Source organism: Anguilla anguilla, chromosome 16 (assembly GCF_013347855.1).
Source record: "Anguilla anguilla isolate fAngAng1 chromosome 16, fAngAng1.pri, whole genome shotgun sequence".
In the NCBI taxonomy this organism is placed as follows: Eukaryota; Metazoa; Chordata; class Actinopteri; order Anguilliformes; family Anguillidae; genus Anguilla; species Anguilla anguilla.
The window spans coordinates 13,647,654-13,665,474 of NC_049216.1; the positions used below are offsets into that span (position 1 = coordinate 13,647,654).

The window sequence follows — 17,821 nt, forward strand, 5'->3', positions numbered from 1 at the left end:
GGGACCCCAGTGCATATGATGCAATATTTTCACAGTGTGTATGAATGTACTGAATAAGTGAATCTGTATGTCTTTATGTGCACAATATAAGTATGCACTCCTTTCTAAGTACAATGTCCACGTGTACATTTACATACTGTAAATATTTCTCAGTGTAAGCTTGTGTTTAACATTATAGCCATTTAACTGTGGGCCTCCATATGTACTCTGTGGGTGTGAGTATGTGTGTATAAGTGTGTTTGTGCGTTTGTGTGCGTGCGTGCATGTGTGTTTGTGTGTGTGCGTGTTTGGGCATGCGTGTGTGTGTTTGTTCATACATGCGTGTGTGTGTGTGTGCGTGCGTGCGTGTGCTGAAAGAGCACCAGCTGAAAGTTCTGATGGGTAGGTCAGGTTTATTACACTTTCTGAACCCACTTCACTTTCAATACCTGTTCTATAGTTTTCTACAGTATAAAGATTTATAATAAACACCAGCTGTCAAATGAGGAACCCCTGTAGTCTGGGACCATATGAAACTGACTACATTTACTAACACACCATCTTAGTGTAGACTCTATCCTAATCAGGTCTCAACATGCACCATCAGATAAATGCACATCTCTATGAAAAGCACCCAGTGCGCCAAAAACACACTGTTCAAGCATTATCAACAATCAAAGCCCAATACCTAGCTGCTGGGTGGCTCATTCAGTCAAGGGACCACAATGGTGAAAGGATGAGCCCCACGGTTTCAAAATGAGTACAGACTGTGCTAGTGCCGACTGTGGCCTGTAGCTCCATAGGCTGATGAGCAACTGCGCTGGTGGACTGCATGTTAAAGCTGCATATGACAGGTCTTCCTCTGATTCTACTCCGTGCAAGCTGAGCTGTAGTCTCTGGTTCGAAAAGAAGCAACTGTGGACACCACCATGTTTCTGAGGAGAAGCGCGGGTGTCCATACTCTCGGGGTTCACGCATGAACGTGGCCGCAGTTCCAGAGAACAGGACAATTCGAATTAGGGCACGTTGGCTGGCAAAAAAAACAAAAACAAAAGTACCTGTAGGGGACACAAAACTGCCCCTTTCTTCTTCTGCAGACCACCCAATCCCCCGAGGTCTCGTAACGAGCCCCCCTAGTGCTGGCCCCCTCACCGTTCCATCCTCTAGCTGCAGCTGAAGCGTGGTGTCTCCCTGCTTGTAGTCCTTGGTGAGCTCCGCCGATTTCCACACTTCCTCCGAGTCCGGGATCCAGACCCGGGCATACTGCATAGAAGACACAGGCAAAAGGTTAGAGTTCATAGGTCAGAGGTCAATGTTGTCATCTCCCTTTTCATGACCAGAGCCTCCAGTGTCCTGTGAAATTCAAATCACAAGTAAATAAAACACTTTCAAATTTACTGCAAAATGACAACTGTAAATGTAAAATTAAAATATAAATTATTATTATTATTACACATTTGCCGGATACTGTGTAATGTATCCAGCACTGGATCCGAAAAAATTAGCTCATACTCATGTATTCAGTCTCACTGGCCATTATAAAAACTCGACTTAAAGAAAAATGTGGTCTGGTCTGGGGGATAAAAAATGTCATCCATATACAAAACTAATTATCCCAACAGCGCTAGGAACTGTGTTACATTCAACACCATAGGTGCTACTCTATGACATCAGATACCGTCTAATTCAGACTCCCTTATTCCACAGACACACGCTACTGAACTGAGACCTGCCCCAGACCTAATAATTCTACTACTTAACCACAAGGCCCAGAAAAATAAGAGGAAAAAAACATTTAATTTACTGCATAATGTTTCAAATGCCAAATATCCCACTGTACCATCCCATTGTAATGTAATCATCAATGTGTAGCAATGCTTTTAACTTCTGTGGTTCTTTCATTGTTTTGCAGTGCTTTTATAACTGAAGTCATTTAACTGCTTTGATGCTATCTTTCTAAAGCAAGCATGACTAAGCCTCTGCATACAATATGTCTCTGCATACCTTAGTTAATTCTAGAAGGCATTACAGGGATTGTTTTGAAGTGCCAGTCTTAAAGTCACTGGTTACGGGAGGACAGGCGCAGACAGTAGGCATAGCATCCACTTAGAGTGCAGCCTTGGTCACACACAACATGACGTCGAAAAAAATATACATTAAAAATATTAAAATTTCCAGAACTTGGAACCCTGGCATGTAACCTTTCCCTTTAAAAGTCCCATAGCAGTGGTGCTGCTCCTTTGTGGAGGGAGAATCAGCTGATACTCAGCCATGTGAAAAACACTGATTTAAGGGAACGGTTCGGTCACATGTCTGTGGAATCCAGGAAAACAGCGGAGGCCGTCACCAGAAAGCCCTGCCTGCTGTAACTCCGGCACGCCGAACTGCACACGCTCAGTTCATCACAGCGTGGAATGCCTGGCACGGTCAGCCATCACACAGGGGTCAGCAGGCTGGGAGGGAGCTTTCCCACCACTGACATGATGCATGCCCCATAGAAGGGTTTGGGTGGTCACTGTGTGTGGAAAACTACTACTGTTATCCCTGATACTTCCATTGTCCTTCTCTGGGAAGCCTATTGCTCAGTTTATTGCTTGTGGCTTTGTATTTGAAAACACAGTTTAATGGAATGGAATTCAGCCTCTGTTATCTCTGTTTCTATCTGTTTTATATGTTTCTTTGTGAATTTCAAATAAAAATGAAAGTTTTCTGCCAAATAACTGTGTTTAACCCCCCTTTTAGAGGTGCTTGGCAGATGAGATTGCCTTTAACTGGCATGTGTGAAAGGTAGGCTAAATCGCACTTTCTTCCATTCTCTCATATGCATGTACACACACGCGCACACACACACACACACAAGCATGCAGATACATACTGTATATGCACACACATGCGCACACAGAAATACTTGCGAGTTCTGAAACTACAGTGAAGTAAAGACTGGCAAAATCAACTCTGGTGTTGTAATATATTTCAACAGGGGGCCAAGGCAAGTAAAGACTGGGATACCCAATGCACTGCTCAAGCCTGCAGGCTAAACAGCAGGAGAGCTAATGATGGACGCAGCCAGGCAGGTGGGAACTGGTAACAGCACAATGCACAATGCTTCAGAGATACAGAGCGAAAGCACAGCACACACGCATTGATCCAATATCAACATAAATCAAACCTCGAGAGACACAGGAGAGCAGCGCAGTGCTGAGCTCCCATCCAGCAAGGAAGGACAGAAACGCAGACACCTCCTCTGGAGAGGAGGCACAGGAGAATAACCCTGGCCCCACCCCTCCAAAATAGCAGGAGAATAGCAGCAACACTCCATCTCTCTCCCACAGAGCAGAACAGCAACAACAGAACTGGCATCACCTCCAGACACAGACAAATGCAACACATGACAGTGGATGTAGCCAGAAGGCCACAGTCTCAAAGTCACCTGACCTCAAGCAATTTACACTACACTACACAAATAATCAGGCCATTTCAGATGTATAATGTAGCAGTATAAATCCATACCAGTCTCAATTACAAAAAGAACTAGGCCTATAACATGATAGAAATGTGTCAAAGCTAATAAAATAATAAAACAAGTTCGGATACGATCAACACATTCCAATAAATAACCACATTATAGACTGACAGGCCAAATTTTCATTTTACACGATTAGGCAAATATTCTATTATTATTCTATGAAACAGTACAACCAGCTGTAGAGGGACAAAAGATATACGGCCTAAAACCAAGAATCTGTTTCTCGTCTAGCGTATTCAGCTCAAGCACTGGCACTTTCTGCAGAAATGTATTCTATCGTCTGGAACTGACCACACGGTGTCTAGGGAGACCAGAGAGGGAAGCTGTACAGTGATGGGCCCATAGCTGATATTCCCCATTTCAAATTGGACAATAAAAAAAATTGCTCAACAAATAAACAAATGAAAGTAAGACTGTACAGTTCCTGACTAAATATGAAAATAAAAGAACTGTTCACATTTAAATGTCATGTTAGCCAACTGCTCTCTGATGATGCTTGGAGGCTTCCTTGGCTAGATAAACAGTCCTCTGCATGGAGAGTCACAGCCATTGATGAGTAAAAAAAAATAAGTAAAAAAAACCACGCCAGAAACTGACTGGTCAGGAGAGTCATCTGGAGGAAGAACCAAGAGGCCTTTGTGTGAAGCAGTTGACCGTACAGGTCAGCTGCTGCTGGAAAGGCAGAAAAGGTAAGAGCACACAACAGCTCTTCAGTTACCCAGTGAGAACAGCGCTCAATGGAAGCAGCTGCAATCTCAGGGCAGCTCGGGACAGTTAATAAATTTAACAGTAACATAGCGCACCCAGAACTACATTCAGGATGCAGGCGGAAGGAGAAACCCTCTGTGAAGTTTATAACCGGAAAAACCTTTGGTCAAACCGGAAAGACCTCCGGTCAAAATTAAAAACATTTTCTGGTGCACATCAGTTGCCATCATGCGCTGTTGAGAATCCCAAATCACGTTCTGTAAGCCCAGAACTCTGGTCACATGATTATGTCAGCTGGTCAGACTATCAGCCAGACTCAATCACTCAGGTGAACAGAGAAGGGAACAAGAACTAAAACAGAACTAAAGATAATGCTAACAAAGCCATCAGCAAAGACTGACTACCCTTGCTTTTCACTAAATGTCTATTCATTCTAAACAATTAAAGCTTCTACGTGCAGTCAAGAACTCTGTCATTTTCATGCAGCAAACTTTTAATCATTTACCATTTTCATGGTGTTCACCTGCAGCAGAAGTTCTCAGGAGGTCCAGGTATGATTGAGAATACAGACAGTCTGTGTGGCGCTCTTGCTTACCCTAATTTGCTAATGAACTGTGATATACATATAATACTATAGGAGGATCGCTGCACCTTTCCATTTTTTTCTAACCAATTTCTGAATGATTTGGAGAAGGCAAGCCTACTGAAAATAAGCAAATATACGCTGCTTCAGTTCAGAGCCCTTTCTGAGCACCGAATCCGAACGTGTACGTTTGCTGTCACACTACAAAAAATATTGGTGGACTGAGTCCACTCCTCTGTAGTGCTGTTGGTTTGCTTATTTTAACTGCCGCATTAGTCCAATGAGTAAATTCTCTCTCAACCTCTGCCTGAACAGAATCACACGCCAGTTAATTTCAAACAGCAGTATTTACACACCACATGGTCTCTTCAATAACAGACTTGTGCTTGATAAATATCAGAAAACAACACATTTTACTGAGAGGTAAACAATAATATTGAGATTGTATCAGCTGATAGATGAGCCCCATGTTAAGATTATGGCCATTATGCTGACTCGATATGATGACGCAACATACATGCTCCGGAGATGGGACACATTTAATTCCACTGATACTGTGAATTAAGAAACATTTTCAAGCTGAAAAAGTTGCCGAATTAGTTGTCTGAACCTCTTTTTTATACTACTTTATTAGTTTACTAATATAATTAATTTAGCTTGTCATTCCATTCTGCCAATTTGGGAAGCACTTAAATTTCTCCCAAAATTATAAGGAGCTCCTCTGTAAGAACTCCCATGAGGTCAATGCGGTTTCACTGAAAACAGCACTGGGATACAGCCCAGTTTTCCTAACGTATGACTCATTTTTTCATAGAAGAGAAAAGGGCTTTGGCCCTCTACTTCCAGAACATTCTGCCACTTTGGCATTTCTGTGATACATATATCCTGTTGAGCCATTGCAGGCCCATGAAAGGATATGTTTTAGCAATGATAAGGCCAATATTAGAATAGCGCACGTGACATATAAAAAAGAAAAGAACAAATATTAGGGCTTGGCCATAAACTCCAACAATAATTACCTAATATTTTTAGAGTGCAATAACAATCATCCCTAGCTTGCAAAAAAAGAAGACAAAAAGAAAGCCAATAGGCAACATGCCGCTCAAAAATATATAATTATCCACATAAGTTTAATCGCTCAGTCTTAAAATAATATAGTCTATGATGCATGTGTTTAAACTATGCACGGTCATCATATGGAGCCCATAGCTGCAGCAATGCCCTTCTTACTGATGCAGTTTGTAAGTAATGGTAAATGGTCAATTTTATCCAAAGCGCTATACAATTAATGCCTCTCATTCACCCATTCACACACACACTCACACACCAACGGTGAAAGGCTGCCATGCACCAATCAGCTCATTGGGAGCAAATAGGGGTTAGGTGTCTTGCTCAGGGACACTTCGACACACCCAGGGTGGGGGATCGAACCGGCAACCCTCTGCCAGACAACCGCTCTTACCTCCTGAGCTATGTCACCCCATATTTGGATACATTTCCATAACATCCTGACAGATATCAATAACTTAAAAGACCTAAGAAAAACAGAAACTGATCGCTCTGACTGCCACTCTGAAATCAGCCACTCCAAATTTCACAGACTCTTTACAGCCAATCAAGACAGCCCTCTGCAATGCCTGCCCGTCAATCATGTTTCTGCATGTTCACAGCACTGCCAATCACTGAGAGCAGGCACGGCGAACAGGGCTACACTGATAATAGCAAAGCTATCAAAACTATATTTTTACTCTGAATTTTGGATCAAGAACTACAGAATATGAAAGCCAAAATACTGTTCTTCTAAAATAAGACGACATAAACATCAATTTATATGAGATTGGCCATATCCGACTGATTGTAATACAGCAGGCCATGGCTCTCTCTATGTTTGGAGTGTGGGGTTTGGAGAAAGACCTGAGGGGAGGGGGGTGGAATAAATAGCTCTTTCTCTAGTTTCTCCAAACTTACATACGGCACCTTTAAGCATGCAGTCTGCTTTGGCTGGCACTGCATTCTGCTCGGTCCCTAAAATAAAACACTCACTTTGTTCTCAGGTTCCCTCATTTTTTCGCCAGTTTACTCGCTTTTATCAAATTACCACTGCCCTGAGCCCTCTGGCGCCCAATGGGAATGAAGGGCTTGCCTGTGGCCGCGGGACAAGGGCGCGTCACTGGAAGTGATCAGGCGCAGGAGGAGGATCGTTCCGCTGGCGGCTTGTGTCACAGCGGCAAAGAAGCTATCGCGGGAGAGGGCAGCTTTCGCGAATCGGCAAAAGGGTCCATTGTGTGCCTATAAAAATGAAAAATCGTCATGGGACAGTGACGGAGTATGCACCAAAAAAACAAGCAAAGAGTTGGGGCACGCCTCCAAACAGAGGCCCATCTCAATGCCTGGGGCCCTGCTAACTGATGAGACTTTCAGAGACAGCACAACAGAACAGCACACAACGCTAGTCGTTTCTGCCCATCCAGCCTTCCACAAAGAGGCCATTAAAGATGCATTCAGCCTGGAAACCTGTGGATCCCCCATGAGAGGGACCAGCTCATTACCTCAGCTCCTAGCAACCGAGGAGAGCAAGAGAGGAAGTCGCTGGTAAAAATAGCGTCAGGAGTAGGGTGGCTTCACACCCACAGAGGTGCCACCAATCACTGCCGTTCACAGATGCTGATCCTCACCCACACCCTGTCATCTCCAGAGCCTTCTGCACGGTCCATGGGCCCATCCATCCACATTTAAAACATACGGAGTGACAGGGTGAAAAAAGGGCGGTAACAAAGAAAGCGAGCTCGCCAGAAAGGTTCCCAGCACAAAGGAATATGTCAATCATGCTGAAAGTCACACATCAAATCTGGCTTGTTGCATAATTGCGAGTAAAGCATAAATGAGAGAACTGACTAATCTACTAGTTCAGATATGAAAGGAGAAAAAGTGGCACATTCATTCTTAGTACGTAGAGAGTTCAAAAAAGCATTTTACAGTCCATGGGTTGGAATCACATTCATGATAGACAGCAGTTCCAGAGGTAAGGGGCACAGAATGGAAGCGGGGTGGGGCAGGGCGAGGTGGGAGGGGGCGACGGCACATTGAGTAAGGAGTCAGAGGGCCGGCTGGCTCCGCTCCCTGTCATGAGCCCAGTTGGGGCGTCCCAGGAGGAGATGGGTGAGTAATGGAGAGGGAGGAGGAAATGGGCGGTAATCCTGCTGCTGACCTCACACCTCATGACTCAGACAGGGGAGCAGCCTCTGCAGGCCCAGCCATGGCACAGGCAGCGTTCCACAGGGATCCCTCACAGCCAGCCTCAGCCCATCTCAGTCTGTCTCAGCTGGACGCTGATCTAGTGCTGCACCGAGCAGCACTGAACACTATTACCTCAAAAAATTAACACAGCCAAATACAGGCTGTTTTATGGGCTGGCCTCGGCAAAGAGATGTTCAGTCACATGTGCTGATAAAAGACCTACAATACCACTTTTCTACAATGTCATTTTAACTGCTCTAAGTAGTCCTGTATATAAAAAGGCACACAAATCCTGTAACTGATCCGAGGGCAAACTCCCAAAGCAGGGATCATGAGTGAGGATTAACCCCAGTTTTACGCACCGCTAATGCTAACGGGAGTCTGGTGAGCTGGACCTCCACTGGACCACAACCCACCCAGCCCCAGCCAATCACACTCAGGCTTTCACTCAGTTTTAACAGGGCAAAAAAATATGCCATGTATCATTATACTTGCATACTGAATTGAAGACAATGTCACAAAAATAAGCTTTCATCTTTAACTACTGCCTCATTCATTTTCTCCATGCCCACCCATGCTATTTGAGGGAATAAGAATTCCCAACTGGAGAGACAGACATACATGTATACAATCAAGCTGTTGTGCTTCACATTATATAGCTACTTGTGTCTGTTACACAACCCGCTGCATGATTTGCAGATCACTACTCAAAACACAGAGGAAAGTAACATCACATTGAAAATAAGGGGTATCACAGTAGCAAAGTGAAATGCTCCCAGAGATCATAATGTAGCTGAAGGATTGCCTGGAATAAAGACCCCACTTTGTCAGCCTAATTGGTCTGACACACATGTCTGGAAATGCTTGTTAAACTCAAGAGAACTGCGAGTGCTGTTGCCCAATTCTGAGCAATCCCATGAAACAGTATTAGCCTGAAACAAAACTCATCACGTTGTCTAATCTCTATATTTCCTGTTACAGAAGTCCTTCTGAAACTGCTTACAGTGTAAAAACATATGAACTCTGTACCATCTCAGACCTTATCACCATGATAGTAAGGCCAAAGGGCTGTATTACGTTAAGCTGACTAAAGAAACTACACATACTACCATAATTATTGGGACAAAGCAGCCTTGTAGTGTCATTCACAGTGGGCGTATTACAGACAAATTAATTGTAATTCCAAGATGTTCTCCCGGACCACTGGCTTCTCCTCCATTCACCTCTAGTCTTCAGTCCTGTCTGTCCTGCCAGTGCACACACCATTACATTACAATATTACAGCTCTTATCCAGAGAGACTTATAGAAGTGGAGCATCTCTACGACCATTGCATGGAGTCAAGCAACAATCACACAGGATCAAGAATGCCTAATGAGTGTTCAGTATTATGCATGTAGGCCTATAATCTTGGCAAGACATTCTGTTATCTCCTGTTCACTCCCAACTGTCTATTATATTGACAGGACAGGACAGGTCCCACTGACCCCAGTACTGAAACTACTCACAATGACACAAAATAGCACTAGGAAATACTTCCTTACTAGGGACAGATTCCTGAAAATATGGCCATACAAATCACACGAGACATGAGAGGAGTCTATCATTTTTGCGATAAAATAACACTGTGGTTTAACATAACACCTATCATTGGCTGAAACTAACAGTGAGGTCATAAAGAAGTGCAGAGGTAAAGCCAAAGCCCCGTCTTACCGGAAAGCACGAAAAGAAAGTCCCGTCAATGAGAGAGCTCGGAGGGAAGGGCGGAGCCACAAACATGGCTGCGCTGTAAGTCAATCTCTAGGGTCAACAGGAGATTATGGAATTAACTTTCTATGTCTCACAGCTTTTCCCTGCAAATCTCAAGCCTTGCTTACTCTCTCTGGGCAGGAAACACACTTAAGTCTGGGGGCTATAGAGGCTAAGTGCAAGGATTTCCATCCAACATTTTCCCCCACTCCTCGGTTCTGCAAACACACGATGTCTGACTTTGTAGGACTTCAAAAACAAATGAAGGGCCCAACTCCAGACACAAAAGAGCCATGGGTAGAGTATTACCACAACAGAACGGACAAGACCATGAATTGAGTCGTGTGTTTTTTTATCAGTGTTCTAAAGTTACCAGTGTTCTAATTTGAAGATGTCAACAAGCACAATAAAAAGCATAAAATCTTACACTGATGGTGTTTCCAAGTAATCGATATAGGCTACTGTATGCGGAATGACAGGGAGTAAACTGTTCGGTATGGAATGTTAGGTACAGTAGATGCTGCAAACCAAACAATTACAGTCTCGCTTTAATGTTGATGTAGAACTTAAATTCAAAACTCCAAATTCCCCCTGATGACTTAGCATTAATGTGCCGTATTTTGCTCAGCAAGAAATTATGGCCACTGTAAAAAAGCAGTTTTATACTTTGCATTTAATTTAGGTTCTGCTGTGCCAAAAATGTACCGAACCAAGGAGTCAAAACAGAGGTACATACTGACCCAAGACTGTTACACCCCTAAAAGTGACAGATATCCACAGTTTACTTCTGCTTCAGAAGCATCCCTGTGGCCTGATCACAGCCTTTTTGCACTCCAAAAGAATGACAGCAGGTATATGGACCAAACAATGCTACAGGCTACATGCTACAGGCTACAATTACAAACAGCATAGCGCACAGTCTACTTTAACAACCCGCTCCTGTCACTGCTCAGCACTCCAGCTACAGTCCGACATGTCTGAAATGTGAGTCTGCTATACGGCCCGCCCATCTTTGCCACATGCCTACGTCTCTGCATGACTACACAGCAGTCTGAAGGAGCAGGACTAATCCAACAAACTGGAAACAGCTCATCACATGACAGTGGCTCATGTGAGAACCCGCAGCATTCTGGCCTCCGACCCGCCTCGCGAAAAAGAAAAACACTTTCTGAGCGTCCGCAGCGAATACCTCTCCCTTCTTCCAAGAGTGAGAACGGCTTTTAAGGAAGCTTTCTCTGTCTATCATCCTTATGCAAAAAAGACCAGCTCCTTTTTGCATGAGGACGACAGACAGGGAAAGATTAGAGGGTTTATGAAGCATTTTCCCACAGTAATATCAGACTACATATGAATGAAAGAAACATTCCGTCTTTACGTGGATCAGAAGCCAAAATCTCAGAATATGCTTTTCCACTGCAGACATGGAGTCATACCGGTAGGAGCGGAGGTGAAAGCCAGCTGACTGTGTGTAGTACTATCACTTTGTGTGTCATTAGCCACAGTCAGGGCTGCAGCACATTATGTCACACCGAATACTGCTAGCCATCAAGCTCAAGACAACTGCCTAGTCTTCTTCCCTGATGTTCGAGAAAGAGTTTTTTTTGGGGGGGAAAAACCACAACTCTCCACCTCCACAGAAATGGAAACAGGTATGAAGCCTTCCGACTCCACCCACAGCCCACAGGCACATAGACCAGAACCAGCAACTGGACTGGGCCAACCTAACTCAGTGTGTCAGAAATTATTATGAAACCTGGAATGTGAAATAAGCAGGACCATCATGTTCCAGCTCCACTGTTACTGTGGAAAAGGAGAAATCTGAGCTATAGCACATCACTTATCACCCCTGATACACATTTACTCACAAGAGCTTAGGGAGGCAGTTGCCCAACTTGGGGTTACGGGTGGTGAAGGTCAGTTTAAAACAGAGGCGGGTCCTTGCACGCCATTCTTCAGTAACTTTGGCAACAAACACTGCAGCCAAACAAAGACACAATTATTAGCTACTTCATTGTTTCACCTCTAATTGGATCCTATTAATTAGGCCTTATCATTTTAGTATCCTAAACTACAGGAGCCGTAATAAAGTACTAAAAACTAAACTCAGACATCTATGGTCTAATCAAACTTATTCACCAATCCTCCCCACGCTGCTAAACCTTTTGAATGCCTGGTGGCACTGCAGACATGGATAAGGCAGGGGGGAAAATGTAATTTCAGCCTTGTCTTACTTGTCCTTTAAGACAAATAAGGATTACACATTTCTCCAATAATGCACCGTCAATGCACCCGGCCTTATTAACACACACAACAGTCTCTGCTGTGCAATCTTGCATGTTCACTCTTGTAGGGTGTGACTCGGCTATCTTCTGCTATGCTTTTGACTCTTTTCCCAGTTTCTTTAAAAGCAATTCCCGCACCAAAGTATGAAGCAATTTTTATACAAAAAATACCCCAGAACAGGCCTAATTTATAAGGGTCTTTCAAAAAATGCAAATAATCGCACAAAAGGTTTTCTTTTGAAGTGAAGTGGAATAGTTCTCCATAGAAAATGACTTCTCTTAGCCATCCCATCTTCTCCCATAGCTAGCTAACTCTCACAGCCATGTTCCAACTCCTCCAAATGGTGGGGAAAATAAACAAGGAAACAAGAAAACCAAGACTGAAAACCCTCCAAAAAATACTATACATGTACCTGCATGTGACCTGGTCCATAAGACAAAGAGAAAAGGCTGAAGTGCTTACCTGAACAAACATAAAATCCAACTCTTGGTTCATCTTCACAATCTAGCTCACCCGCGCTATTTCATGCTAGAGGACCCAAAGTCTCTCTCGGCACCCGCTCCCTCTGTTAAATGACCCAACCCTGAGATGAAGCAAACTTGTTAAAGAGTCGGAGCAGATAGTGTTCCCATTGTTTTCCAAAGAAAGATCTGGACTTCCGCTGGGGCTTCTCCGGTCTCTACATTGGGCTGAGAGAGCCCTGCACTGTTATTGGATGGTGAGCGCTGTTTGCCAAAATAAAGTTTTCTAATGGCCGCCCTGTAGCTTCCTCTAGCCTCACCAATGCCCTTGGAACATCACATGAACTCAAACTAAAAGGTCTGTCAATGAATGCATTCAAGAAAAAAAGCATGCGCCTTCCAGCAGAAACTGCTACACAGAAACAAAACGGTTGCGGCCAGAAAGCTCACACTCATCAAAGTTCATCAAAGTTGTCCAAAATCCACAGTTGATCAGTGGTAGGCAAAAATCACAGTAAATACCTCCAGGCATTCAGTTTAGAAAACGGTCATACGAGGCAAAATAAAAAAATAAGAGTGCTTTGAAATTTAGAACAGCGTGTACTGCAGGCTCCAGAGTGCAGCACGCTGCAGCTCTGACCCACAATTTATGTTCAGGGCCATACAGTGGCCACTCATTTATAATTACAGCTAACTCAAGGTAATAAGATGCACATGTGATCAATCAGCAGCCAGACAAAACCGAGCCTACTGTATCACACAGGCAGATAGATTAGTACTGTACATGCTTTTCTGGAAAACCCGGCACAGCTAACAAAGTATTCTTTTTGATAAAAAAAAACTAGTAATAAGAGAACACATTTTTAGAAAGGTTTTAAAAAGAAGGCATTTTCCAAATGGCAGCTGATGTTCAAAGAGGCCCATCCAAACAGTTATACAACATTACTGACATTGAAGATTTCTATGCAAACGCAATATGGCAGACAGAACACAGGGAATGAAAGGCCCTGGTAGGAGCAATACCACAGACACAGCATGCACGTTATGTTGACAAGTGATTTAGTGTCTCCTTTTCTTGCGTGGCATAATAAATGGTAAAGTACATATTTAAAATAAGAAGGCCTCTGGCTTGAGTCTGAATGGTGAGCATGTGTTTAAAGGAAGCAAATACTGCATAAAACACACACAAATTTTACCTTGAAGTTAAGCGTACTCTGAGTCTGAGAAAAACCATGGTGATTGTATTTCAATAGTGGTTAGTTTGCACAGAGGGCCAGACAGACTGACTTCAGTGCAGATGCTGCAGCAAAAGAATAACTACTCCCACAGCAGAACTCCTGAAGGTGCGGCCCCAGACCTGGGCTAGGGGCGGAGCTCTGTACTGTGGGTTAAATAATGAGCTCTCATCCTTCTCAATGAAGTTCTATTTTCGCAGCTGGGGACACAAAGAGCAGTGTGTTCCCAACGGTCAGAAGAATTGTGAATACTCTGTGTTACTGGTCTTGATTCAGTTCTGAGTTGAATCAAGTCTTCGAGATTCTAAATGGTGTTGGCCAGTTACCTCCAAGGCACAGTGCTTTGCCTACGCCCTCAATCTGCTAACTTTGCCTCAAAGTTTTGATTAGTGGATCCGGCTACTTCAGCCACCCAAACAGGTGCATAAAATCAAGCATACAGCCATGCAATCTCCATAGACAAACACTGGCAGTAGAATGGGTCATACTGAAGAGCTCAGTGACTTTCAATGTGGCACTGCCATAGGATGCCACCTTTTCAACAAGTCAGTTCGTCAAATTTCTGCCCTGGTCAAATTTAAATGCTGCTATTGTGAAGTGGAAACATCTAGGAGCAACAACAGCACAGCCATGAAGCCTCTGGAAGCAACATCAGCTCAAGAACTGTTTGTCGGGAGCTTCATGAAATGGGTTTCCATGGCTGAGCAGACACACACAAGCCTAAGATAACCATGCGCAATACCAAGCATTGGCTGGAGTGGTCTAAAGCACACCGCCATTGGACTCTGGAGGAGCATTCTCTGGAGTGATGAATCATGCTTCACTATCTGGCAGTCTGATGGATGAATCTGAATTTGGAAAATGCCAGGAGAACGCAACCTGCCCGAATGCATAGTGCCCACTGTAAAGTTTGGTGGAGGAGGAATAATGGTCTGGGACTGTTTTTCATGGTTTTGGCTAGGTCCCTTAGTTCCAGTGAAGGGAAATCCTAATGCTACAGCATACAATGACATTCTAGAGAATTGCGAGCTTCCAACTTTGTGGCAACAGTATAGGGAAGGCCCTTTCCCGTTTCAGCATGACAATGCCCCCTCGCACAAAGCGAGGTCCGATACCCCATAGAGCACTTTTTGGATGAATTGGAACACCAGGCCTTATCGCCTTGCACAAGGGTCAAAGCATGTTTACATTTTTTTTAAGAATGATTAAAAAAGCCCAAATAAAGTTTTCATTTAATACATGACAGTAAATCACATTCTGTTACTACAACATATACGTACAGCCAGGAATAGTAATATACAGTATATGGCACCACATCATGAAGAGATTGCTGGCCTATTAAACATTTTCCGTAACAATTGCACAGTTTCTAGTAGACGGCGTGCGTTGCCAGCAAAGCATTCAAAGAGAACTGACCAGCACTGGTGTCCAGAATAGCGCATGGGGGATGGGAAAGAATGGGAACGTGACCCATAAAATTCTTATTTTAAAAATATAACGTCCTTAAACTAAACAAAATAAAGATGTATAGATATATAAATATCTATAATAAATATATAAGATATAAAGATAAATACGAATATTTTGGCACACAAACACGCTTTAACCCGTCTTAGAATTCAATAAAAATATACAACAAATATCACCGTGCAGGCGCATAAGCCTGCAACACAGGCCTTGAGGACCAAAACAAGCAGCACATCATTGTACGTAATCACTCCCAGTGATGTCACAGCATCTAAGCGGTACCCACGACAGAATCTTTTCTGTTAATTCTTAATTTCTTCATTCGGTTTACATGATCTTACTGCCAAGCAGAGTGAACACAGTGGATTTAAAAATTAACCGTGTCAAAAAGCAAATGTCAGACACATTTTATTTATATTTCTCACGAAATATAAGTAACCGTCCATTTCATTTTACATTCAATTATTGCAAATAGCAAGCATTTGTATGTTGTCACAATCTTTACTACCAAAGGGCATTATGTATTACTTAGTCCCATCGTCAGTTAAGAATCGGCCGATGTGTTAAGAGCGTTTTATCCAATGAGGTGGCAAAAAACTAGTTCATCGTAATTGTATATAATAAATCGCAATTTTATAATAGATTCCTTGTTCAGATTAGGTGAAAAGGCAAGCAAGACGACAAATGAATATCCTTTGTGATACACATTTATCAGGACAGCCTGCATGTTTCATGAGTTTACCGCCCCGGTCCAGCCCTTGCCTCACACTCAGGAGAAAGAATACACTGTCTTGCAGCACGGGTGAGGCATAGGCTACGCTGTGCACTATCATAGCATACCATTTCCAATTTAAAGAGGACTGAATTAGCCGAATGAAAATTCATACGGCTGCAACCGTTCAATCTTCACTACGAACATTCCTCTAAATGCGTGTGGCAATTGTCAAATATAAGAACGCAGGTATAATGTTCGCTAAAATCCCACATAGAAATATAAAATCAGCCGCATCACATATGCCGCACCAAAGACATCTAGCTCTTATAAAAAATGTTTACCTTTGTGTACAATTCAGACGCTGCCATGACGGTAAACTCAGCCTTCCTCCAATCTTAAGAAAACATCAGTGCGCTTTTCGTCATTTGAGATTGATTTACGTTCTTCGTGATTGAAGAAATCCTTTCAGTGGAATGGAGAGATGTTTCAGGCAGGAGCGGTTGTCGACATGATACCTGAAAATCGTGCTATTTTGGTGAGTCTCTGTGCATTGTGGGAATGATGGATAAAATGATTCAGTTGTCTGAGTTGTAGCAAAGGACGAAGGCTGCCACCTAGCGGTATTCTTTACAATTAACCTGAGCACGAAATTATGATCATATTCATGACGTACACCTTACTCCATTTTTTAGGACACACACACACACACAAATATAATAGACATTTACTTCTTACGCGTACAGAAGCTTTTGTGTGTATCAAAATAGTACATACTCCACTTTAGACAAGAATGCTTCATTGACTTGGCGTAAAGTGGTATCAAAAAAATAAAATAAATAAAAATAAAAAACTACTGCATGTAGAACTGGATCCAGTTTCTTAAAACCAGTTCTCATGGATCGATGAGTTTTCCGCTCCATTGTAGCTCGATTAATCGTTGAACCTATGCTTGACGGCTGAGCAGGATTTCACCTCATAAAAAGATATTTAATTGAAGGTGATCTCAGTGAAGATTGTGGTATAGAAAATAAGTACAGATAAATAAAATTATTATAAAAAGTTACTTAACTGAAAGCCAGAAAATTTTTTTAGGGGGTCCAGAAATGCTCAATGGACAACAAACAGAGTAGGATAAAATGATATTCAATTATTCATAGTCCCTGAAAACATAGGAGAAAAAATATGAGAAATTCCAAGGCCATAAAAAAATTAAACTTTTGTCCAGGGTAGTTGACCAATATTGGGAGTATAGAGCAGTTTAGACTACTGAGCCAGAATAATAGGTTGTAAGAAAATTGAGAATAGTTTTTCCATAAGCAAAAGCAACCTTTACCATCAGGACCTCAGATCCTATCCTTAGGTCACTGCTTACATTTATATTACATTTAAGCATATAGAAGGCACTCTGATCCAGTAGAACTTACACTGCTTACATTCTTTTACATACAGTCCATTTATACAGCTGGATATTTACTGAAGCAATTCAGGTTAAGTACCTTGCTCAATGGTACAACAGCAGTGCTCCACAAGTAAATCAACCCTTCAATCCCAGTTCCAAAACCAATTTTCTACACTGCTTAATGTGCATAATCCCAGTTAAAAGAAAACATTTTTCTACATGAAAAATACTTTATGTTTTCTATATGAAAATGTTTTCTACATGTTAAAAAAGCAAAATAAATAAATAAATTCACACCATAATTTTGTATAAGGTGCTGGTGACTATAATGATTATAATAATAATAATATAAGAAATTGTGTCCACTTAAGTGCCGTAATTTAATTATGACTGTTTTGACTTAAGGTCTTCATCGGGGCATTACAAATGGCTGATCTCTAGGCTGTGCCAATTATCCTTGAAAGAAAAAAATACTACTGA

The 17,821-nt window shown here is 42.5% G+C and overlaps 1 protein-coding gene across 8 annotated transcripts in view; it reads right to left on the reverse strand.

Moving 5' to 3' along the window:
* myo5aa (myosin VAa) overlaps nucleotides 1–16,524 on the reverse strand; it is a 56,076-nt gene extending 39,552 nt beyond the window's left edge. For 4 of the 8 annotated variants that reach the window (XM_035395639.1, XM_035395641.1, XM_035395640.1 and 1 more), the window contains exons 1-2: nucleotides 16,284–16,522; nucleotides 1,132–1,242 (exon numbers count right to left, since the gene is read on the reverse strand). In XM_035395639.1, coding sequence (XP_035251530.1) covers nucleotides 1,132–1,242; nucleotides 16,284–16,310 — 138 coding nt within the window. In that variant the 5' untranslated portion in view covers nucleotides 16,311–16,522. Of the gene's footprint in view, nucleotides 1–1,131; nucleotides 1,243–16,283 lie in introns of all 8 variants that reach the window. The other 4 variants (XM_035395636.1, XM_035395635.1, XM_035395637.1 and 1 more) reach the window with 3 other exon arrangements.
* Nucleotides 16,525–17,821: the final 1,297 nt, after the last annotated feature.